Source organism: Dermacentor albipictus, chromosome 7 (assembly GCF_038994185.2).
Source record: "Dermacentor albipictus isolate Rhodes 1998 colony chromosome 7, USDA_Dalb.pri_finalv2, whole genome shotgun sequence".
Lineage (NCBI taxonomy): Eukaryota > Metazoa > Arthropoda > Arachnida > Ixodida > Ixodidae > Dermacentor > Dermacentor albipictus.
The window spans coordinates 75,064,723-75,089,640 of NC_091827.1; the positions used below are offsets into that span (position 1 = coordinate 75,064,723).

Sequence of the window (24,918 nt, forward strand, 5' to 3'; positions counted from 1 at the left end):
ACAAAATTACACCTTTGAGGCTTCAAAGTGAAGCCGACAGAGCTTATTGCTTGAAAAATAGTTTTCAATCTACGCAAGTGTTCGTCGAACGTTGCGGAAAAGACAATCATGTCATCTGGGTACACCAGGCATGCTTGCCATTTGAGTCCAAAGAGTACCGTGTTCTTTAGACGCTGAATTGTTGCTGGCGCGGAACACAAACTGAAAGGAAGTACCGGAAATTCATAAAGTCCACCAAGCGTAACAAAGGCGGTTTTCTTACAGTCTTTCTCATAGACTTCCATCTGCCTATAACCGCTTTTCAAGTCCGTTGACGAAAAGTAGGCCGCATTTCGCAACCTATCCATAGAATCATCAATACATGGCAGTGGAGAAATGTCCTTCCCTGTGACCTGATTGAGCTTCCGATAGTCGACGCAGAAGGGCGGACTACGGTCCTTATTTTCATTAAAACTACATGTGATGCGCAAGGACTGTTCGATGGTGCAATAACGCCATCTTAAAGGATCGAATTCACTTGTTCTTGTATTGCTTAAGTGCCTTTGGGGCCACATGATAGGCGTTTTTTCCAATGGGTGTGGCATCGACATCAGTAATAATGCGGTGTTCGGTAAGTAGCATTTGACCAACTCTTGACTCAGATGAGAAAGAGTCCTGGTACTGATTGATGAGTTCAAGAAGACGGTTGCACTCAACGACCTTTAACGTCGGATTAACGTCTACAATAGGCCCAGCTGTGCGGACTCTAAGGCCGCCTCCTGCGCTAAGTGGCGCAGGAGGCGGCCTTTTTTGTTAGAATAAGCGACAGCGGTGCCGATAACAATATGTCGACGCTCCTTACTAGAATTCGTCAGCAAGGTTTTTGCGCTTCCGTAGATTACTTCCATAGGTGCTCTGGCAATGGAGACGCCGCAAATCAGTGCTAGCGCTTTGATGTGTTCCGCGAATTGAGTCCCATCCTGCAGGCTGTCACAGTGCGCGGGTACGAGAGAGGAACTCCGCGGCAACAGTATGACGTCGTCCGCAGCAATACGTAAGTGAGGTTGTTGTTACTTCTCATGGGTGACACTACATGAGCTCGTTGCAAACGTGACGCTTCTGTCACGGATGTTATTCACGCCGCCGTACTAATGTAGGAAATCTATGCCCAGAACAAGTTCCTTACAACACTCAGTAAAGTTGACGAGTGTTACGATGGAGGTTGAACTGGCGATTAAGAGCCGGGCTGTTCATTTCCAGACAGGTGCCATGAATTCCCTTCCGGTAGTTCGTACGTTGGGCCAGTGCCATGGCGTTTTCACCTTCGTCAATTTGTCGGTGATCTGCATGCTTATGACTGAAAAATGGGGTTCCAGTGTCAACAAGAGCGGCTACTCGGTGGCCGTCAGTGCGAACGATGAGGTCGGTGTTGACGACGTCAGTTACGTCTTTCGTAGTTGTATTCGGCGTATTCGACATTGATTTCGGAGTGTTCTTCCTGATCCGAGTCTTCACGTCGTCGTTCGTCGGTAATGGGGGATGTAGAGAATTTACGGTACTGGCAACCTCACCCCCCGAGCTCACTGCGGCTAGCTTCCCCATCGAGGACTAGGCGATCTGCCCCTGTGACGTCAGTAAAACTGCGCCGAGTCGGCGAATTGTAGCGCGCCGGAGATGAAAAACAACAACGTGGTCGAGGCAGCGTCGTATTTTTCCGCTGATTGTTCACAAGAGCGTCGTTGCAGGAAAGCGTGGGTGCTGAGCGGCGGGATAATAATTCCATTTCTGGCAAACTCGATAGAGGTGCAGAGCTTCGCCACAATGGTCGCACACTGTTCGACGGTCGTCGGTGCGCCACCAGTAGGTTTTCCGATGCTGAAAGTTCAGCGACAACTCTCCAAGGAGCCAAGGAGTGGCATGCGCATGTCAAATTTATAAATCATTCTCTCTTAGGTAATACGTATATTCCTGACACTTTACTTCGTTCATTGGCTGCAGTTTGGCGGTAGAAATATTTGCACACTTAATCCACGCATTTATTTTCATCCATGATTCGGAGTCTTCTTCCAGAACAATTTTTTTTCTCGGTGCTTCTCTGACTTCAAAAGAGGCCAGACCTATGTCACCCTTCAGTGCCTCATTTAAGGTTCTATCTTGGGACTCTGATGCGAATCGGACACTGACATTGCCATAACTTCCAACTCCGAAAAGATCTATAATTTATGCACATAATGGGAGTTTGATGGCTAGCGCTGCTGTAATGCCTGGTTCCAAAATATTCACGATAAGTATTTTTATTATAGCCCAAATTGTGCGATATTTAATTACTGCTGCATACCGCATGCCATTAAATCTTATATTTCCTGGCGGTAGTTTGAACAAGATTTTTCTACGTTGATTTATGCACTGAGGCTATGACTATAACTTGATCCAGTGCCATTATCCAGTTGAATTGATCCAGTTGAATTGATCCCGCGCCATTACACCTAGATCTCTTGGTTCACAAGACGTCTACGCAGTACTTGGAGCCTTGATAGGGCTTAAATTGCCGAATGCGATGCACTGGCTTGAATGGAGTCCCTCGCATTGACCGCTAGTAGTACTGCTAGTATCACCATGACTTGCTGTGCCTTTGTATGGGTTTAGCAAAAACAGGATGCTGTTCTCGATACCGTCCGATAAGCGCTATGGGTTAGGAAGAAATACATAGATTCATCAAATTGGGAGGGAGAACTTCAGACGAACATTCTCCACAAGACTATACGAGATAGTTGCGAGTTTGTCATAGTATACTATATGTCAGGCTTGCGTAATTTGTTGCGGCCCATAACGTAGTATATATTGCACAGTCCACTGAGGAGTTTGCCATTTGTCTGCACGCTTTAAAACGATTCCTACGCGACGTGTACTTTGTTTATTTAAGCAGTACATGGTTGCATTTGGTGCGCTTAATCGTATTGTATACGCCAGCAGGCTGGAATTCGCGGGAAGCCTAACGTGATTACAAAATCTTTAGCATTCAGCGCATTCCTTTTGATAAAATTTGAGACTCGAGCGTGGAAACTCATCTAAGGAAAGCAACTCTGCATTTTGTGGTTACTCACTAGGCTTCTTTACACCGAATAGCTTTATTCACCTCTTTTGTTCGTGTTCGTCACTGGCGGTCGGCCGGTGGATTTGCGATACAAATGAAAAATGTGCGTGCTCTCCCAAATGCGATCGTCGCCGAATGACAGCATCATGAATATTTGAGACGTACGTGTTAATTCTTGTCAGCTTTAAAATGCGTGTAGGTTAAGGTGCGGCGGTGGAGCACTCGCAAAGGAAACGCGCTTTCGCTCGCTCGTCCATTGGCTTGTTTAGTCGTCGTTCGCTTACTCGTTCGTTCAATTATTAGCTCGTTCGACCACTATGCCTCTGAGATACGTATAATAGGACAACAAATGGTGCCTCAAGATGCACGACTGCACCATTTCACTTACTGCAATTTCGGCCGTGTCATAGCGTGGCAGTTCTTTGCGCGGCCACCACTTCACTAATATCTTGCAAATGTTATTTCGGAGTGGGAGCAACCGTACTCAATGGATGAACCTTAGTGGAACTCGGTTCGTGAGAAGTATGTCACTTCGTGAATGGACGAGCTAATGCACAATGAAATGTTATTCGTGATGAGACACTAACCTGAAAATACAATGCACTTGTTTCAGCCTGAGTCAAGCGCTGTTCTCGCATTCCCGCTTCGCTAACAAATACTAAAAAAGGTGATTTCTTTTTTTTTATACGTAGAATCTCGACTCGATGATCAGCCGCGCGTCGACTTTGATGCACAAGAAACATAATGGCACTAGCGCCCACCTTTAAGCCTTTGGTGCTGGCTGAGAAGATTAGCAAGCGCGCATGTTGGCGGCACTGTATCTTGTAATACTCTTTAGCACCTTCAGGGGAGAGTTTCTTCGGGCCCTCTGTCGTCCTTTTTACGTCATAGCTGATAGGCGCCTCGAATAAAGGTGGTAAGGACGGCGCGGATTATTTAGCTTACTGAGGGCTTGCTGGAGGTCAGGATGTTGGCATTCCGTCGTACATTTGTCATTTGCAACCATTCGCAACAAGGTCTTGCGACACACACTTGACGAATGCTTCGTATATAATTGTTGCGCACGTGATACACTCGGAGTCGTCATGGCAGGGCGTTGGCCCTCGTTCAGATACTTGAAAAAGCATAGCTATCAAAACAAAAAGATGCTTCCGTCACTGCCTTTGCATAACTTTCCGTTTAGAAAATATATGCTGTACACGAAGTTACGCAGAGCTAGAAAGCCAACGCGAACACTTAAAGCCTACCGCCTTGCCATGCGTGCATTCAATCTGCGAAAGGTCGTCTGCTTCGCTCGAGCGGTGTAGGCAGCGTCACGGTCGAGGAGAGAGCATGAAAGAGAGGAGAAACGAGCAGGAGCATGTCGCTATTTTACGAAGTTTAAAGGGACACTAAAGGGAAAGAATAAATCAGTTTATACTAATGGAGCATTGTTTGAGAACCCAGCAGGCACTCATTTCAAAAAAAATAGTTTGATTATTCGATGAGAAAATGAAGGTCCAAGTATCTGTATTTGAATTTCGCGCCGAATGGCCAGCGCCGGTACGTCAGCGTGACGTCAGGGATTCCAAAGTATGTTTTCGCATTTGGGCCGCGTTGGCTCAATAAAGGTTCCCGAAACTTGCCATGTTTAATATTTGGTTCCTTTAGAACACAATGTAGTCAATCTGCACCGCTATATCTAATTAGTAGGCCCTAGAAGATGCCACCAATATCCGTGACGTCACAGCCCCCATGTGCGGGAACTCAAGTAGGCGTCACCACCCGCATTTCGTTCTTGCGCATTTTCTGGCTTACCAAACGTCTTATCGTTGTACAAGGGGTGTTTATGGTGTTGTAGAACGGTAATTTACTGATGCAGAAGAAATCATTTTCTCTTTAGTGTCCATTTATGGGGCCTTGCGGAAACAGAGTCCGCCGCGCGCTCTGTTTATGCGAAATGCAGCACGCAGGTCAATTCGCTCGCTGCTACTGCCACGCTTCCTCACTGCAGCGTTTTAGAGCAATTTTTCGCGGTCATCGAGTGACATGTGTACACGTCTGCTCCTCTACGCATGACACCATGCTTGTTATTTTTTTAGTATGCCTATATGTATACGTTTATACGGCTGCTAGGACTACTATCCTTAATTCGTATAGCTGCTGCCTAATTTGCTATCCCAATGGATGCTTCGTTTTCGGGCGAAACTGCGGCGATTTCTTGACTAGTTCTTCACGTGTTGTGCTATTTCACGAGTGGCGCAAGTTAAAGGGACACTAAAGGTTACCAGAAAGTCAAGTTAAAGTGGTAGAGCAATGTTCTAGAACGTCTAAGGCGTCAACATAATCGCGAACAGAGCTTGAGTAACCGAGAAATTGAGGTAAATGCATGACACGATTTGAGACCCCCCCGCGACAATCCGGTACTAGCTCGATGACGAAAGCACTCCTCATAATTTGTGCTACCAATATTCAACTACTCGTATTAAAAAATATCATTTCATTCCATTATAAGACGGAAGAAAATGCTACTTGTCTACGTCTATTCGATTCTAAGAAAAAATAACATTTTGACGTTACCCTTCAGTAGTGCTGTGGACAAAAAACAAGTCGGGGTGCAGCAGCCGCCGGCACTTCACAAACTCTCGGGCGTGTCACAGCAGTGAGTGTGAGTTTGCCTTAACAGCGAAGTTTACTAGTAGAAGCAGAAGATAAAGCGTTTCGCGCTGCCTCCCTGTTACGTCGCCTGCAGCCGTCGCTCGCGCGCGGCTTCACGAGCAAGTAACAGACTTGAGCAGCTGCGACCTCCGTCGGGTACCGAAGACACCTGCGCTGCGCTAAGTGGCGCAGGAGGCGGCCTTAGAGTCCGCACAGCTTTAACGTTAATCCGACGTTAAAGGTCGTTGAGCGAAACGGTCTTCTTGAACTCATCAATCAGTACCAGGACGCTTCCTCATCTGAGTCAAGAGTTGGTCAAATGCTACTTACCAAACACCGCAATATTACTGATGTCGATGCCAGACCCATTGGAAAAAGCGCCTATCGTGTGGCCCCAAAGGCACTTGAAGAAATATAAGCACAAGTGAATTCGATCCTTTAAGATGGCGTTATTGGACCATCGAACAGTCCTTGCGCATCATCTGTAGTTATAATGAAAATAAGGACCGTAGTCCGCCCTTCTGCGTCGACTATCGGAAGCTCAATCAGGTCACAGGGAAGGACATTTATCCACTGCCATGTATTCTATGGATAGGTTGCGAAATGCTTGCTAGTTTTCGTCAATGGACTTGAAAAGCGGTTATAGGCAGATTGAAGTCTATGAGAAAGACGGTGAGAAAACCGCCTTTGTGACGCATGATGGACTTTATGAATTTTCGGTACTTCCTTTCAGTTTGTCTTTGGTACCAGCAACAATTCAGCGTCTAATGAACACGGTACACTATGGACTCAAATGGCAAGTATGCCTGGTGTACCCAGATGGCATCACTGTCTTTTCCTCAACGTTCGACGAACACTTACGAAGGTTGAAAACTATTTTTGAAGTAATAAGCTCTGTCGGTCTCACTTTGAAGCCTCAGAGGTGTAATTTTGTTTTTCACGAGCTCTTGTTCCTCGGTCATCTCGTCAGTAGCCAAGGAGTCCCATCTGATGCGAATAAATTTGCAACGGTGGCCAATTTCTCGATGTCATCAGACAAAAAGGCTGTACGACGTTTTGTGAGACTCTGCATATTGCCGGCGTTTTATCGCGAATTTCTCGCACATCGCATGGCCGTTAACAAAGCTCATCAGAGAAGACATCCCTTTTACTTGGGGCGAAGACCAGCAGCCGGCATTTTGCGAGCTCCCGCAACATATGCAAGCGGTTCCCGCGCTAGCACACTTCTATGAAGACGCCCCCATGGCATTGCATACGGACACTAGTAATGTCGGTCTAAGCATGGTGCTCGTACCGTGGGAGGACGGGAGGTGATGGTTTGCACCAGTAGGACACTATCATGAGCCGAGGCTAGCTACTCCACCACTGAACAAGACTGCCTCGCAATGGCATGGGCAGCTCTTAAATTTCGTCCGTATTCTTATGGTTGGTCTTTCACCGTCGTTAGCAATCAGCATTGGCTCTGCTGGCTCACTCATTTGAAAGATCCTTCTGGCCGGCTCGACTCCAAGAGTTTGACGTTATTGCCGCATACAAGGCGAGAAAACGGCACGCAAACGACGACTGCCTCTCTTGGTGTCCCGTTGAGCCGGGAGCACAAAACGATGACGACACGGTCTTCCTGGGAATCATGGACACTGCCGATCTTGCACGCCTGCAACGAGATGACACTGAATTGCTGCCGCTTAAGGATTACTTTGAAGGACGAACGAACAGCGTGCCAATGCCATTTGCTAGAGGGCTGGCGTCGTATTGCTTACGCCGCAGCGTCCTCTACAACAAGAACTTATCACCTGGCGGTAGCAACTACTTACTCGTTGTTCCATCATTGCTTCGACGTGAAATCCTATACGTCGGCCACAACGAGCCGACTGCTGGTCACTTTGGCTACACGCGCATGTTGGCGCGCATTCGGCAAAAATTACTTCTGGTCGAGACTTACTGCGATCATTAAACGTTACGTTCAGACATGTCTGGATTGCCAACGTCACAAATCGTGATCCGTCAAGCCAGTCGGCCTACCGCACCCTGTTGAAGTACCGGCCACACCATTTGCACAAGTAGGCATGGATTTCCTGGGCCCCTTCCCAACGTCTACTACCGGCAATAGATGGATAATAGCCGCCATGGAATCTCTAACCTAATATGCCGAGACAGGAGGTCTGCAAGGGGAACTGCAGACGAAGCGGCACGATTTTTTCTCGAATGCATCGTTTTACGGCATAGCGCTCCCGCTGTAGTTGTCGCGGACAGAGGTACTGCGTTCATAGCCAAGTTTTTGGATACTTCAATTTTATTTATTTATTTACGAATACTGCTGTCTCAGCTTCTGAGACATGGCAGGAATGAGTACAGGGTAATAATAAAATACAATTACAAATACTTTCAACAAAATTCACCAGAATACAAGAGAACATTAACGGAATACATAATTACGCAATTCATTTTCAAAACGCTCATTACCGAGTTTGCGCAGAGACCCATCAAGTTTATTCCATAAATCCACCGTCCGAGGAAAGAAGAAAAACTTAAACAAGATTCGACCTGAAGGGCACAATGTTCAGGGGATCAGATCGTCGAGTACAGCGTGCAGAAGCTGCAAGAAAAGAAATCGGCGCCAGAACACTCAAGCCGGTGTGAACTATCTTATGAAGAAGGATAACGCGATCGGAAGTACGCTGATGTTCGAAAGATTGCAGCGTTAAAACGTGTGCATGCAAAGTAGGCGAGAATTGCCGGTCATAGCGATAAAAGATGAACCTGACTGCTTTTTTTGGACAGATTCTAACATAGCTATGTCGTGCTTGAGGTTAGGTGACCAAACAACCGATGCATATTTTAGTATGGGCCTGACCAAAATTTTCTATGTAGTCAATTTGCATTCTCTTGTTGAGTTGCTGAACGTGCGTTGGAGATACCAAAGTTTTCGACGAGCCACATTGCAGATTATTTCAACATGCTTGCGCCATTTTAAATTTGATGTTAGAGTTACACCGAGGTACTTAAACTCCGTAACATGTATTAGACTGACTCCGTCATTAGTATAATTAAAAGAAAGGGGCTTTTTATTGTTTGAAAAGGTCATAGCTACAGTCTTTTTTTAAAGTTAATATACATTTGCCAGGTTTCACTCCAGTTACAAATCAGTGAAAAAGCGTTATTTAACGCAACCTGATCATGAGCATCAGAGATGGTGTTGTAGATAACGCAGTCGTCTGCATACATTCTAAGCTTAACTTGAGTATCGCCAACGATTTCTGCTACGTCATTTATGAAAATAATGAACAAAGGTGGCCCCAGCACCGAGCCTTGCGGCACCCCAGATGTAATCTGTACCTCTGACGACTTCGCGCATTTAAACGTAACAAATTGAGAGCGCGACCGTAAGTAATCAGCTATCCAATCAACCAGCTTGCTGTCACCGAAAAATGTACGAAGTTTAACTAAAAGCTTAGCATGGGAAACCAAATTGAAGGGTTTAGAATAGTCAATAAATATGGCGTCAAGCTGTCCTCGGCTGTTAAGGGAAGAAGCAATGCTGTGTGTAAATTCAAGCAACTGCGTAACAGTGGAATAGCTAGCCTCAAAACCGTGCTGCTATCGGGAAAGAATATTGTTTGCATTTAGAGATTCCACAATGGTGCTTGTGAATAATGTTCTCCAAGAGTTCAGATCTGGTGGAAAGTAAAGATATTGGCCTAAAATTTGGTATTATTTGTTTGCTTCCGGACTAGAATAAGGGCACGACGTTAGCCAATTTCCACAGCCGGGGAACTGTTGCAGAGCCTATGGATTTTTTAAATATTATAGTTATAGTCACATAGTTTGCGCACCATTCCGAGTACCTCTTTAGGGACATATTTGGAATGCCGTCTGGGCCTGGGCTTTTCGTTACATCAAGCTTTATTATGAGGTTATGTACTCCGGAGGAGGTAACATCAAAATTTCGAAGAGAGGGTACATTGCGGCACGCGGGAAATGGGGGATTGGTGCCATTATCGATAGAAAAAATAGATTTGAAGAAGTTGTTGAAGGCATTGGCTATAGTTTCAGATTGGGAGCAGGATTGGTCATTAAGAATAAAGGAAGAAGGTACAGAAGATGCACGACTAATCGATCTCCAGAACCTAGATGGATTTTTGTTCATAAATGTAGCCAATGTATTATTAGAGTAAAAGCTCTTAGCCTCTAGCATTTTCGCTCTTAATTTAGACTTCAACGTGTTGAATAAAGAAGCATTGTCCTTAAATCATTTTAGGTCTTAGTGTAACCGTCCACCGGAGTACAATGGCGTATCACCCCGAAACAAACTAACTCACGGAATGGCGCAATAGGGCACTGGCTGATATGATAAGCATATGCGTCAATGTACAGCATCAGAATTGGGACTAGGTTTTACCTTATGCTACCTTCGCGTACAATACGGCTCGTCAAGAGACCACTCGCGAAGCCCCCTTCAGTCTCGTATACGGCTACGAGGTTGCGACAACGTAGACACAACGCTCCCTCATAAATTTGATGACTACGAGACGGGTACTGAAGAGATCACACAACGAAGAGAGGCAGCTCAGCTACTTGTGCGTCTGCGAATCCACAAACAACAGGACTGTGACGCCAGACGCTACAATCCTCGGCACACACTTGTAACACATAACACATGTAACATTGGCAACAAAGTGAGGGTCTGGACACCTATTCTTCGGCGTGCGCTCTATGAAAAGCTCCTAAGCAAATACTTAGGGCTCTACATAATTCTCCGACGCATCAGTGACGTCCACTACGAAGTTGTTCCAGATGGATCCCACTGTTCAACAAGCCGACGGCCTTTACCCTAGCTGCTTCACGTGCTTCGTATGGCGCCGTACTATGAAGACTGAGAAGACTGCGCAGTTCATTATCGCTTCTTTCCAAGCCTTTATCATCGGGACGATGCTAATAGGAGAGCAAATGGCACAACTATATTTGGCTCAGCTATATTGCAGCGGGTACGTGCCAGTGTAAGAGGTTGATGTAGCCGGGCTCTTTAGCTTTAAGCGCATACATTGCGAATACATTAGTATTCTTTGGTGACTGATAAAGTGTATATTTTGGTGGTGCTGCTCCTCATCCTGGTCGATTCCACGTAAATGCTCTATTTATATACATTTAGTTGAGTGCTAAGTGACCTCGTAGGACCAAATCGTAAGATTAATGTAAATGTTTACGTACCAACGAAAAATAACATCACAGGCAATGGGCCAGAGCACTCCTGTCCGGAAGGGAGGAACAAAGATTTCAGTCTTTTGTTGTTTGTCCACTGCAGCTGATTAGAACCCGAAAGGGTGAAGCTGACACATACCCTACAATCCGTAAATAAAAAACAGGGGGTATTAGTTTCCGTGTACGACAGGATGGGCCTAGCTGTGCACATGCGGGTCCTGGCTAAGCTTGGTAAGGAACGCCGGAGCCCGGGTTGGCCCGGGCTGAGAAATCAGTCCTGTGTAGTGCTCTACGACACGGTACCGACGTGGTAGGTAGCCAACGGATCCAGAGTTTCTTTCACGTACGTAGATGCTATGCGTGCGCAAACGCGAGAATACTGCGTACGGAACGCGGTACCCTACGTTTTTAGTTTCACGTGAGCAAAAGCAGCGCTGGAAGTCTTTGCGTGGAGCTGCTGCATACACACGATGGTTGCTTTCGCATGCCTTTTGATGCTCCCTAGCCGCAGGCGAAGACACTAAGAGAGCCAAATAAGTTCAAGCCGAGTCAGAGTCTCAAGCGTGCTTCTGTTGCAAGGTGAGCTGCGCGGTTCGTACTTGTCGCATACTCGCCCCGAACTCTTGACCAGCGAAATGCCCAGCAGTGTACTTTGAGATTCGCGTTCATTGTCAGTGCTCTCTTCAGCTGAAAAAGGCGACTTACTCACGACGGAGACAAAGCCGCACTATTTAACACGCTCGCTGGACGACGTGAATGATACCAAAGTTGGTACCGCTATTGTTGCTGCTGCTGACGGTTGCAGCGTAGTGTCAGGATTGGGGGCTCAATCCCATCGCTCGTAATCAGTTGTCGAGATTAGAGCCGGCCATGAATTTGATGGTAGCTGGCCCATGCCGTCGGCCAACTTATCCACGCTGAGGACGTTGTTGAAGGGAAGTACTGCTTCTCATCGAGAACGAGGCATATGGGTTTATTTACAGTATCTACATACAGTTCATCAGTCTAGCATGACTGCGAGAGAAAAGTACATCAGTCTAATATGACTGCTTGAGAAAGTGCCCTGAGCAGCCGCACAACAGCGGTTTATAAACACTCGGTCCTCCCTCGATCCCAAGGTAAGGGAAACAACCGTCCAGTCATCGTAAACAAGTCGCCTCTCTGCGGGACGGCTTACACACACACACTGCTTTGCGCGAGGTTCACGGTCTGGAGCCGAGGTCCGACGGACTTCGTAGAACTCGGGACTTACTTGAAGAACGGTGCGTGGGAAGGGGCCTTCGAAGACATTCCCTCGGGACTTCCCTGACTCATAGCAGATCAGGTGGGCGCTGGCGGGTTAAGGCACAAAGCCTGCTTCGTCGAACTCATCTCGGCAATACCGCGACGGAGAGACGAGGACGCGCGTATTGTTCTGCACACAGTTGACTTAGTGACGCCGTTTGGCTAGAGGGTGACGGTTGCTTTCCAAGAACAGTTGACGCTGCTGTCGCAACTGGCTGGCAAAACTTGCATCTCAGCGGGCCGTCCTTAACAGCTCTTCCATGGTCCGGAAAAGCTCGACTATCCAGCGCTGACAACCGCTGGGCAGGAAGAGAACGGCTGGTGGCCAGGGGGTGATGCTTTGGCTTGCAGCGACCACTTGTGTAATGATGTCACCGCCCCAAAACATCCAACAAGGACAGGCAACTGCAAAACGAACCCTACGACATGGCTCTGCACCGAGATGACGTACCTTGAATCTCACTTTACACCCGCTAGACTACAAAGAAAACATAAGTGCAGAAACAAAAATGCTGCATTTCGCTAGGCCAACTTTTGAAGCAATTTCGTGCTGACAAATTTAGCAATCATGGAGGAAATCATGCTAAATGAGAGGGGGTGTTTGTGGCTTAACAAAATTAACAATAATAACCCTAAAATTTAGGCGGGACCCTTGAACGCAGAATTCGAATTAGCCTGCTCATACCATCCGCATTGCCATGCAACTTTCTCTTCTTATATCTAACGAAGAAGTTGTGCTCTTGGAGAGTGAGACTCCATCGGAGCAAGCAGCCATTTTTGTGTGACATTTGATTAGGCCACTTGGTCGGTCTCGAAGATGAACTTCGCTCCGTGCAAATAACACCACAACTTCTGGGTGGCCCAAACAAATCAAGCGCATTCCTTCTCTGAAGCGCTGTAGGCTTTCTCTCTTACATTTAGTTTACGGCTGGCATAGAGGATAGGATGCTCCTCGTTATCGTCGTCGACTTGACTAAGTACCATGCCCATACCGCTGTCGCTTGCATCGCATTAAACAATGAATTGAAAGGAAACCAATACAATGAACCAATAGCATTTTGAAACATTGGAAAGCATTCTCTTTGTCCTTGTCCCAGTGTACGCTACTCGGTGTTCCCATTCGGAGGGCGCCCGTTAATGGACTTGCCATTTTCGAGTAATTCGGAATGTATCGTTGATAGTACTCCACAAGTCCCAAAAATGAACAAAGGTCTGTTTTCGTGCCCGGCTGAGAAAATTCTTCAATCGTAGCTATTCTTAGCTCGGCCGGCAGTGTCATGCCCAGGCCGACAACATGGCCCAACACCCGAACAACCGAATCTACACTTTTCGGCTTCCATCATTAAGCCGGCTTTCCTCCGTGAGAACACTTGTTTAGGTGCGATACATGTTGTTCCCAGCTGCACGAAAAAATTTCTACATCATCAAGATATCGCAAGGCAAACTCCTGCAAGTCTTTTTGGACAAGATCCATTAATTTAGAGAAGCTAAATGACGCGTTCTTCAGCCCGAAGCTGAGTGCGAGAGGGCGAAAAGTGAGCACAGGCGAGATGAATGCGGCCTAGAGGCTGGTACTTTCTGAAAGGGGAACTTGCCAGCACCCCCGCACAAGATCTATAGTTGAAATGTATTTAGCAGCGCTAACTCTTTCAATTCGTTCCTCAATGTTGGGTATCGGGTACAGCTGATCTCTAGTGATGGCAATAACTTCCTGTAGTCAACACACGGACGATGGTCCTTGTTAGGAGTTTCTACCAGTATTAGCGGTGACGTGTAGTCACTCTCAGCGGGCTCGATAACTCCCAACTCTAGCATGCGCTCTATCTCTGCCTCCATAATTTCTCTCTGTCTTGGAGACACACTGTAAGGCTTTGATCTTACGGGTTCGGTTGGTGTCAGCTCCATTTCATGCGTTATTAGTTCGGTTCTACCTGGCCGATCCCTGAATCTGTGGAGATATTCCCCTAACAATCCTTTTAGCTCATCTAGCTGCTCGGGTCTTGGAGCGTGCGAGGTTACCGATTGTTTTACTTCTTCTTGGCCGATTTCAGATTTTGAGGTCGCCCTATACTTCTTAAGCTTGGTACTAGTGCCATCCTGCTCTTTGATGGTACAATTAACGACTCCGCTCCGCTCTACATACGGCTTCATCAAATTGCAGTGATATATCCTCACCTCCTTCCTGCGACCGGGCATCTTCAGAGCATAGTTAGTATCTCAAAGTTTGTGCAACACTTTAACGGGCCCGTTCCAGTGAACTTCGAGCTTTTTCTTTCTTGAAGGTTTCAGGATCATTACCTGGTCTCCGGCGTTAAGCGTACGAAGCCTCGCATTCATGTCGTAATAGAATTTGGCGTTCTTTTGCGCTACTCCCATGTTTTTTTTTCGACTAGTTCTTGGGTTGCACGTAGCCGTTCCAGCAGATTTAGCACGTATTCAACCACTGTTGGACTCTCTCCTTCTTTCCTCCCACATCTCTCTTAACATTCTTAGTGGAGAACGGAGTGCCCTCCCATACATTAGTTCTGCTGGCGAAAACCCTGTTGCTTTATGTGGAACCGTTCACAAAGCAAACAAAGTTGCCGGCAGACAGTTCTCCTAGTCCTCCTTGTGCTCGTAACAGAGCGCACGCAAAAGTCGCTTAAGCACTGATTGCCATCTCTCTACACTGTTTGACTGAGGGTGATAGACGGGACTGTGTATTAACTTTACCCCGCACTTTTGCAAGAATGCGGAAGCCAGTGCGCTGGTGAATACTGACTCTTGATCCACCTGAATTTCAGCTGGAAACCCACCTCGTGCAAATACTGTCAAAAGCGCGTCTACTACTTCGCTGTAGCTGAGCTCTTTCAGAGGGATTGCTTCTGGAAACGTTGTACCCGGACACAGCATGGTAAACAAGTACCTGAAACCCAATTTTGTTTTTGGTAAAGGCCCTACCGTGTCTATCACAAGTCGTCTGAAAGGTTCTGTTATTAAGGCACTACTTTTGTTGGAGGTTTCCATGTCTCTTCTGGTTTACCCGAGCGCTGGCAGGCATCGCATGATCTTACAAAGTTTTCTACGTCTTTGAAACAACCAGGCCAGTAATATTCCATAAGCAATCTTTCTTTTGATTTGTTTATGCCTAGGTGGCCAGACCACCCATTTCCGTGACAGAGATTCAAAAGGTCCTCCCTATACTTAGTAGGTACGACTAACTGATCTAAAATCCTACCCTTTCGACCTCTGTAGTGCCGATACAACAATGCTCCTTTCTCATGTATCGTCACGTTACGCCTAGCAATGCCTTCTTTATCTGTGTAGTGTACTTTAGCTAAGATGTCATCATCCTTTTACTCAGCCGCCAGTGACTCCCTGTCCACACGTAAGAGCTTATCAAAGTTCTTCGAGGCCGATGATAACAATGACCCTGTCACGCTTGTGAGTGCATCAGCGGGCTCTTCCAGCAGGGGTGAACTTTGACACCCTGGCGATACGCAATCATTGAGCTGGTCAGCTGGCAGGCTTTTCTCAGTTGTGCTTTTGTCGCTCGGGCCTAGCTCGGATTCGGGTATTGAACTTATCTTTTTTGCTGCTTGCGCTGGAGCAGCTTGTCAATTTTCAGCCGAAAGCAACGCGATTTCACGAGCTTCGCCTCGCGTCAGTGCCGGTATTACGCACTCTCCCAATTTAAGCCCTTTGTCAAACAGCAAATGATTCGAACGATTCGAAAACATATAAGGGTACTGCAGTCACAAAAATTTGGAAACTGCAGCCTTGGTCACGAGCTCCCCGAATGGTCCCCTAATTTTAACTTTGGCCATGGGCAGACACACGCTGTGTTCTTCTACAACCTGTTTGATCCATGCTACTTCTCCAGTGAAGTTATCTACCGTCATGTAAGACGGATGGACAATGTTCGTTGTGGCGGCACTGTCTCTTAGCACCCGGCAGGGTTTGCCATTAACTTGCAGGTCGTGAAGATATAGGCTTAAAAGTTCCATATTCTCGTTATTTTTATCCACGTAGGAGAAAACTACGCTAGGCTTTCCGCAGTTTACAGCGATCTGTCCCAGTATGTGGCATTTATAGCAGCGGATTGGTCTGAAAGATTCGAATTTTCTTTTCTGCTCTTTTGGTAGTGTTTCCCCGTTTGATTTCTCCTAGGTCTTTTCTGAGGGCATTTCCTCCACGTCTACAGGCTCCGGTCGTCTAGTCTGCGAATCCCTTTTGAACGGAAATGGTTTCCGCGGTCCATTTCGACCGTCCCAATTTCCGTCCTCGGCGTTCAACTTTTTACGCGTTGCGTACTTTTCGGATCATTCCGCCGCCCTTTCCCCAGTGTTTACATTGCGTCTGCCTTGCACGCACAGTTTCACATATGGTGGGATGCTTTTGTAAAACTGTTCTAGATACATGCATTCAATGATCAAGTCTCTGCTGTCGTACGCTTCCGCGCTTTTAAGCCACTCGACTAGGTTGGCCTTGAAGTCGCATGGAAACTCCGGATTCCCCTCGCTATCTTTCTTGCCTGTGCTCCTAAACCTTTGCCGAAAAGCTTCGGCTGAAAGGCGGTATTTCTTCAGGAGACTGGCCTTAACTTTCGCATAATCATATGCATCTTCTGCACTGAGCCTGGCGATTACTTCCGGCGCCTCAGACGGCAACACAGACAGCAACCGCTGTGGCCATGTACTCGGACCGAAGTTGATCTTCTCGCAAGTCCTTTCAAAATTGCTTAGGAACAAACCTATGTCGGTCACGACCTCAAATGCCTTTAATAGCCTGTCCATGTGGTATGAATCTGCCTCACATGATCGTCCCAGAGCCCGTTCACTTCCTTGAGACAACCCCAAACGTTTGCCTTCAACTTCAAGTTGCATTTTTATTAACTCGCGTTCCTCTCTCTCTCTGTCCCATTCTTCTCTTTTTTTCAGAAGTTGAAACCCCATTTCATGTTCTTCCTAACTGGCCTCTTCGGAAATTAGCTTGAATAATTCGTATTTTTGCATTTCCTAGCGTACATCTAGGCCCTGTTCCTCACGAACAATCAACAAATCGTCTCTCAGCAGTCTCCTTAACTCCATGATTGCTACTTTACTGCCTTCGTCCTGCTCGCTAAATCTACCTAGGAAAACACAACCTAGCTAACAGCCAACAGTCTAGCTCCCCTACTGTTCTAAACATAACAACCACAAAATGAAGCCTAGAGACTCAAAGCAAGAACCAAGCACTCACCGCAGACACAACACCACGTCGCAAAGTGCATCTCATCGTTGTCGGTCAGTTGTTAGAGTTTGAGGACGATCCCAGCGCTGACATCCAGTTGTCAGGATTGGGGGCTCAATCCCATCGCTCGTAATCACTTGTCGAGATTGGAGTCAGGCATGAATTTGATAGTAGCTGGCCCATACCATCGTCCAACTTATCCACGCTGAGGACGTTGTTGAAAATAAGTACTGCTTCTCATCGAGAACGAGGAATATGGGTTTATTTACAGTATCTACATGCAGTTCATCAATCTAGCATGGCTGTGGGAGAAAAGTACATCAGTCTAACATGATTGCTTGAGAAAGTGCCCTGTGGAGCCGCACAACAGCTGTTTATAAACATTCGGTCCTCCCTCGATCCCAAGGTGAGGGAAACGGCCGTGCAGTCATCGTAAACAAGTCGCCTCTCTGCGGGACGGCTTACACACACACACTCACACACACACGTTCTTGCGCGAGGTTGACGGTCTGGAGCCAAGGTCAGACGGACTTCGTAGAACTCGGGACGTACTTGACGAACGGTGCGTGGGAAGGGGCCTTCGAAGGCATTCCCTTGGGACCTCCCTGGCCCATAGCAGATCCGATGGGTGGTGGCGGGTTCACGCACAAAGCCTGCTTCGTCGAACTCATCTCGGCAATCCCACGACGGAGAGACGAGGGCACACGTATTGTTTTGCACACAGACGACTTAGTGGCGCCTTTTAGTTAGAGGGTGACGGTTGCTTTCCAAGAACAGTTCACGCTGCTGCCACAACTGGCTGGCAAAACTTGCATCTCAGCTGACCGTTCTTAACAGAAGGCAGCGGCTGCAGAGTCTCTCGAACGGCATGCCGCCGGCATGGGTAGCCTAGCAGCACCCCACCTGAAGAGCTCTGTAGGTCACTAATTGTTCGATTTCATCGATATTTCTACTGCTATTTTCTTGACATGTCGAGAAGTTCTTGGAGTAGCGGATCTTTCTCTTTATAGAACTCCTGAGTTGCTAACCACTGGAATCGTGTAAGTAGGAAAAATATACTGACCTTTACTGTCTACCTGTCTGCGCTACACACAACTGCTCATGGCCTACCAAGTGCTCGTGGCCTACCATTTATACATTTGCCTGCCTGGCCGGTGAATCATTTGCTCCAGGTTAGACTAAAGCGGTAGATGATGGAAGCTCTGCACTTACGTATAGAAACAGGCCAAAAACGAACTTTTATCAGCAAGCAATTATTCCTTGAGAACCCTTACATTTCAAATTTTGCCTGTCATTCACTCTTGCATTTGCCACATTTCTTCCATACGCAAGCATCGTTGTACTGGTACTGGAAAACCTAGAAAATCGCATAGTATGATATTGAGCACTTCAGTCGCACTATCACCTTCACGCTAAAAACTAAGAAAGAAGAAAGAAAAGCACAATCAGTACATCTTCCAATGTTGCTCTCTCATTGTGTCTATTTTTTCTTTGATTTCTTGGAACGCATTTCATCTAACAACTCCCAAATCAGTTGGCATTCTTTTGTCCTCTTGCAGTAGTCTGTCGATTCGACTGCGTTGTACTTCTTGAGCGCCGTTGTTTTCTCGCCGTCACTGGTGCCATCGCAGTGCACGTTGTCGTTCGGGGCGAGCCATGACACGAGGGGCTTCTTGGCGAATATTCCACTGGCCGTGGCCTGCAATCGCAAAGGGGGCACTTCATTAAACGCTGCTTTCAGACGAATCAAAATACTGATGTATTGAATGGATTTATTACCCAGCTATATCATCTATGTACAGTGCAAATATATGCATGCGGTGCGAAGTGCCTTTAGTATTTGTGCTTTGCAAGTTATTTACAATCACGCCTCTCGTCCTGCCATCTGTCTTGTAAGAGGTTCTGGGCCCCGTCAAGTCGTCTGGAAAACTTTTCTAATTATTCTTGGCTCTTGTGCCTGATGACCCAGCGTAGGGAGCTTCGTCGTATTCAATTCGTGCTTCGTTACCTACAGGTGGGTGAGCAGGGAGTTGTGCTCCTTGGAAACTTCCTATACGTACAAGAGTGCAAAAGTGAAAGAACCGTCAACTTCGTCTTTAGAAGTTGAGAGTGTAAGTGTTGGCATCATTGGTGCACAACAAGCGTTCAGTCAGGGAGCTATGATGTGTAAAGTGCGCATTTACAGCAGCTTCCAATGTCTGCTTGGTGACAGCGCAGTGTACAAGTAATTTTCTGTGTCAAATTTTACATTATTCGACATATAAAACGAGTGCATGCCTTGCACCCTTGCAATAGTCTCACACCTTCAACACAAGTCTTGCCTTATCACTAGAAAACAAGTTTTGCTCTTTGTATCCGTGCCGCGCTACGAGGTGACTAAAGCAAATTTAAGTAAATTCAGTGAGAGGGCTCATAGGTTTAGAGTAAACCATTTAGTGTTTAAACAACACTATTATCTATACCAGGCACCATTCCAGTTTCGACACTTTATGGTTTGATAACGATATTTCTGGGCTGCCTCCGTTAAGATTTTTTATGTCTCAAGCAGTCAAGTACATCAATACGTAATCTCAGTTCGATTTGCAGGAGGGGCGTCTTTTCCTAATGGAAACGTTTTAATGAAATTCAAATTAGTTCAGATCCGTTTAACAACTGCCCTTATCTGAGCATACCCAACTGACTTATCCACTGCCGTGGTGTCATTCCGCTTTCCTACTAGGTTGGTGTACTAGTCATATAACCAGGCAGCATTTCAGATAGCATGTGTAGTTAGCGATTAGTGCCAGAAGTATTTTCCCCAGACCAGCAGTAAACAGCTTTCTATAAGTGTTCTAGCGTGCTTGCTGCAGTTGCGTACTGTAGGGAAAATACGCATACAGGAAACTTGAAAACCCGAGCTCAGCCAATTCCGTTGCTCAAAAGAGGCAAGGAATCTAAGCCACTTTTCTTTACTGCAACGAAAACAACAAGCACGGTATGCAACATGAATGCATTTCCAATTTTATTTTTTAGAACTCCATAGACGACAGCGATCATCACACAAGGTTATAAAAATAGGCAGAATGTTTCTCTTAAGATAGATAAGGCGAGAGCTTTTTGAAGTGCAAGATTTCTGTTATGCGAGGATATTCTGTGAAATTTTACTAAATCGACGACGATTTGTTTTACATGCCTCTGAAATTGACAAATTATTTGTTCTTTTTGCAACTTTGGCACCTTTGGGATTTTATTACGGACAATATGAGTAATGTAACTCCTCATGACTTCTTTTACTTTTCAACCAACTCACTGTTGATTTCTCGGAAAATTTTAAAACCTTCGCGTTTTAGCTGAATTGCCTTCACAGGGGCATCTATTCGCTATCAGTGAGAGGCGCTTGCTCAAGAAGCGAAATTAACAAATTTTCAAAAAACATTGTGCTCGTCATCAGTCCAAGCTTCGGTGGGCCAGTATTTCCAATGGTTCGAAACAGAAAAAATGTTTGGTGGTGCACGACGTTTTATTTTCGCATGAAACGTTTTCTTTATTAGAAAATTTGCAAGTCGCAATAACGCTTTGCACATGTAGTGCATTATGTTCTCGTGCTCGAAATCTCCCCAGCTTTTTCTAAAGAAATATTTGATTCCTTTGTACAGATACATACGCCAACCACAAATAAAGTGTTCGCAGATAACAAAATATTGGGGACCCCTTAAGTGTACCCTTAGCTGTACACACCCTGCGCATCAAGAATCAGCAAGGGGCCGACAACCAACGCTGCATTCTTCGACGAAGCCACGTGACACACCATTCCCGACGATCACTTTGACTGAACCAAATTATGCCGACGTGGACTCAGTGAAAAGCCCCTCAGACGTTATTTCGGCCCTTACCGAGGACTCCTACGTGTAAGCACACCGGACTCTGAGGTCTTTCCATAAGTCATTACGTAATCGAAGCGACTCTGCGCCTAACCTGAAGTCGTTCGCGTGGTGCCCCTTAAAGCATTCTACACGCGCTAACAAACTCTGAGATTTTACACCTTTGTTAGCTTAATTTTATTTGTAGTACGTTTGATTCCTTTCGCCTTTTTGTGCTGTTTCCAACATCCAGACGATGCTTTTAGAAGGGGGACATTCACATAATTACCTGTTTTTTTTTTACGGTGGCCATTTCACAGGCTTAAACAAATTAGAGAGTCGTCGCTCAGCGCAAGAAGCGCCCTCCAGTACACGAGCTCTCTGGAATGTTGTTGGCGATTTGTTCTATTGCTTATGCGGTCGCGAAACCTTGTGTTGTACCTTCTAGAAGGCACGTGAGCACCCGCGATTGTACTTTAATGTGCGAGGAGTCATGTTTGAGCTGCCGATGCCTTTGTCCCGCGAATAAGATTTCGACGATTGACAACGATACTCACTGCTATCGTAGCGCTTGAGCGTGACTTGCTTTTCTTATCGCAGTGGCATTTGTCAAATAGACAGTGGCGTTCGTGCCACTATCTATTTCTTCACCACGATTAAAAGGTGGCAATATATTCATTCGGAATATCAAGTCCCACAAATGTGGAGCTGCTTGAAAGTAGTTTAATTACGTTCTTGCAGTCAACACACAAAAATATCTTACGAAACAATCTATTCTCTTGTGTAGTCTCATTCACCGAAAGAACCAGTGAAGTATGTTTTGATAACATCAGAAGGCATGTTTCATCTTAATCACAGTTATTGAACAAAATTACAAGCACTTCATAATAAACACACTAGCTCAGCAATGTATCCGAGTGCCGTTTGATAACGTTTCGTGGTTTTAAAATTAAGCAAAACCTTGCAAACCCAAACAAAAGTAACAATAGCACTTCAGAAAACATAGGAACACGTAAATTCTAACGAAATTGTGTATGTCTAATTTATTGCTTCTATGTTCATTTCAACGACTATATATATATATATATATATATATATATATATATATATGGGCCTTAATGCTCGGCCTCGCTCGGCCTCGCCGTGACCTGTATTGGAGTCACTGAAGGGTATACGGAAGTGCGTTTTCATGTTGTTCAGGGTATATATAACAGGAATCGAATACCTTTCGAGTATTTAAACATAAGACCACGTTTCACTATATACGTGCGTCAATATCTTTCACCGTTCACACTTTCTTATCGGTTAAGTCGTAAAAGGGAAACATGGACATCATTGGTCATAAGTTTCTCGTTTATTTTATAACATATACGCAGTCCTATTCTGCAACTGTTTGTATGAACTGACCTGGAATGGAGCAGAAGCTGAAAGTCGGGGAACGTTCTCTGAAAATATCACTGGATATACTCACCACATATTTCATTCTTGGCATGCTACTCTCGTAATACTTATATATACAGTAAAAGCAAAGATACTGTACCCCTGTCTACATGCAATCTATTATACCAACCTAAAAACAAATACTTCATTGAAAAACACCATTTCCTTGCGCAGTTTAACATTAGTAGCCGACCTGTGCTACACACACACACACACACACACACACACACACATATATATATATATATATATATATATAAGTACTTGGCGCAAGAGGGGAAAGCAGCGTCCACTGGCGCTGTCCAGTTTCCAGCCACCCCACCCTACTGGACTGTATCAGCCATGCATGGAAACCTGCTGTGTTCTTTGGCATTCCTGGCGACTGCATCGAAGAGTGGCTGAGAAACTACGATCTAGGATGCCCCTTCAACCACTGAGACGACGATTTTAAATCACATGACCTTGCGTTCTACGACACTCAGGTCACCAACACATGCTTCAAGATATCACTAGAGGGCTTCCGTGAATGATGTTCCTTGAAAGAGTACCGTCAGCGGATCTTTCGCATGTCAATGGTGCGTGCTCATGTTGCGATGAAAACGCTCTCAGAGCACGTGCTGAACTTCCCTGAGTCCTATACGTCATACATTGAAGACGTTCTCGTGCTTTGCCGTCGCGTCGAGAATGCCGTGCCAAAAACTGACCGTGCGTGCCTCGTTTTCGTGGGCATCGGATCAATCGCTTATAACGCGCTTTCGACGCAAAATCCTACCAATGTACAGGACGTTACGTCTGTGGGTCAGCGCTTCGATACACTTTAATTGATCCATTTGCAACTAGACTCGTCCGGCAACCTCCTAAGAAGCAGTGTTGAGGTTGGAACACGGTGGTGGCTTGGAGCTTTCATTCCTGAAGAACTGTAAACAGACCATTTGCTCACCTTCGTCCAGCGCTCACGTTCGTCTTTTTGCTGTCGGCCAACGTGGCATAATTAAAGAGGAGTTGGCCTCTCTGAAAAGTGTCAACCATCCAATCACTTCTCGCGGCCTGCCACACCCGTCGTAAGCCAACATTGCTGCAAAGCCAACCGTATCTCCTGGCGCTACGTCGACTGTGCCGGTTCAATGCCAGCTAGGGCCTTTACTTACCCGAGTACCCAATCCGCCTAACTTCCCTGCCTGTCGTCAATAGCGCCCGACATGCCACTGCTGCAGCATACGGGGACACATCACCTAGTGTTGCAGGCGCCGCCTACAGGACGAACGTCGAGGCGACATTTTCTTTGAGTGCGATGAAGCTTATCCTGTTCTATTAAAGAGATGATACTTTGATAACCGGTCCTATCGTGGATCCCTATCTCCGGTCGGCTTCTCCAACACGACCGCGTGTTCACGTACAGTCCCGGACAGAATATTATGGACCATGAAATCTAAGAAAAAGCTGAATATCTCCGCAACCTCACAACGCAATGTGGTATTTGCGTTTTGGACCTCGACTAGAATATGCTAACAACGTTGTCGTGGGCAGTTTTACTGGTTACTGCTACAGGCTGCTCGGGAATTGAACGTTTTCGGAGATCCCGTGGTCCATTTTATTCTGTCCGCGACTGTACCTGGAGACGTCACTCACCGTCACTCCCCAATACGTGCTGCCTGTCAGATCCCTTTCTACGCGGGAAACTATCCTGTGCAGTTTTTAGAGCGAAAGCAGCACATTCGCGAACTGTTACAATTCGTTGATAGCGACTGTCTAGCATGGTATTGGTGTATGTGGAAGGTGTGCGGTTATTGGCTTTGGTTGACACGGAAGCTACTATTTCTGATGCGGTTGCAGACTTGTGCTCTAAACCGCAAAAAAGATTTTAAACGCCTCACTTTGGAACATTTCTGGGTGAAACAAAGGACGCCGTAATCGAACGTCTGTACAATGTACCGCATACGTCATCAATGACAGCGTATATTACCACAATTTCTTTGCGATGTTTTTCCCATGCGCTCAAGAACTCATTTTAGGTTGACACTTTCTCGCGTTGGCGTCCAGTTTAATTTTCTGCCATCAGCGTGTCGTACAAGTTATCGAGACTGAACATGCAGCTAGTATAGACGTAGTACTATTGCCTCTCCTTACAGCTGCCTATTTTGAGCTCCCTCCCTGCCACGAGCAGTTATTACGCTCTCGTCCTCGAACATTATTAATGACTATGTGTTAGTCACTCCTAAAGGTCGCTATCTTTCC

At 46.1% G+C, this 24,918-nt stretch overlaps 1 protein-coding gene and 1 pseudogene across 2 annotated transcripts in view; both read right to left on the minus strand.

Annotated features, from left to right (window-relative positions):
* Positions 1 to 15,168: 15,168 nt before the first annotated feature.
* LOC135899122 (uncharacterized) lies at positions 15,169 to 16,179 on the minus strand (annotated as a pseudogene).
* A 1,578-nt stretch (positions 16,180 to 17,757) lies between these two features.
* The window catches only part of LOC135899042 (scoloptoxin SSD14-like), a 126,942-nt gene continuing 119,781 nt past the window's right edge, over positions 17,758 to 24,918 (minus strand). The window contains exon 12 of one of the 2 annotated variants that reach the window (XM_065428289.2): positions 17,758 to 19,103. In XM_065428289.2, coding sequence (XP_065284361.1) covers positions 18,885 to 19,103 — 219 coding nt within the window. In that variant the 3' untranslated portion in view covers positions 17,758 to 18,884. The remainder of the gene's footprint in view (positions 19,104 to 24,918) is intronic. The other variant, XM_065428288.2, reaches the window with a different exon arrangement.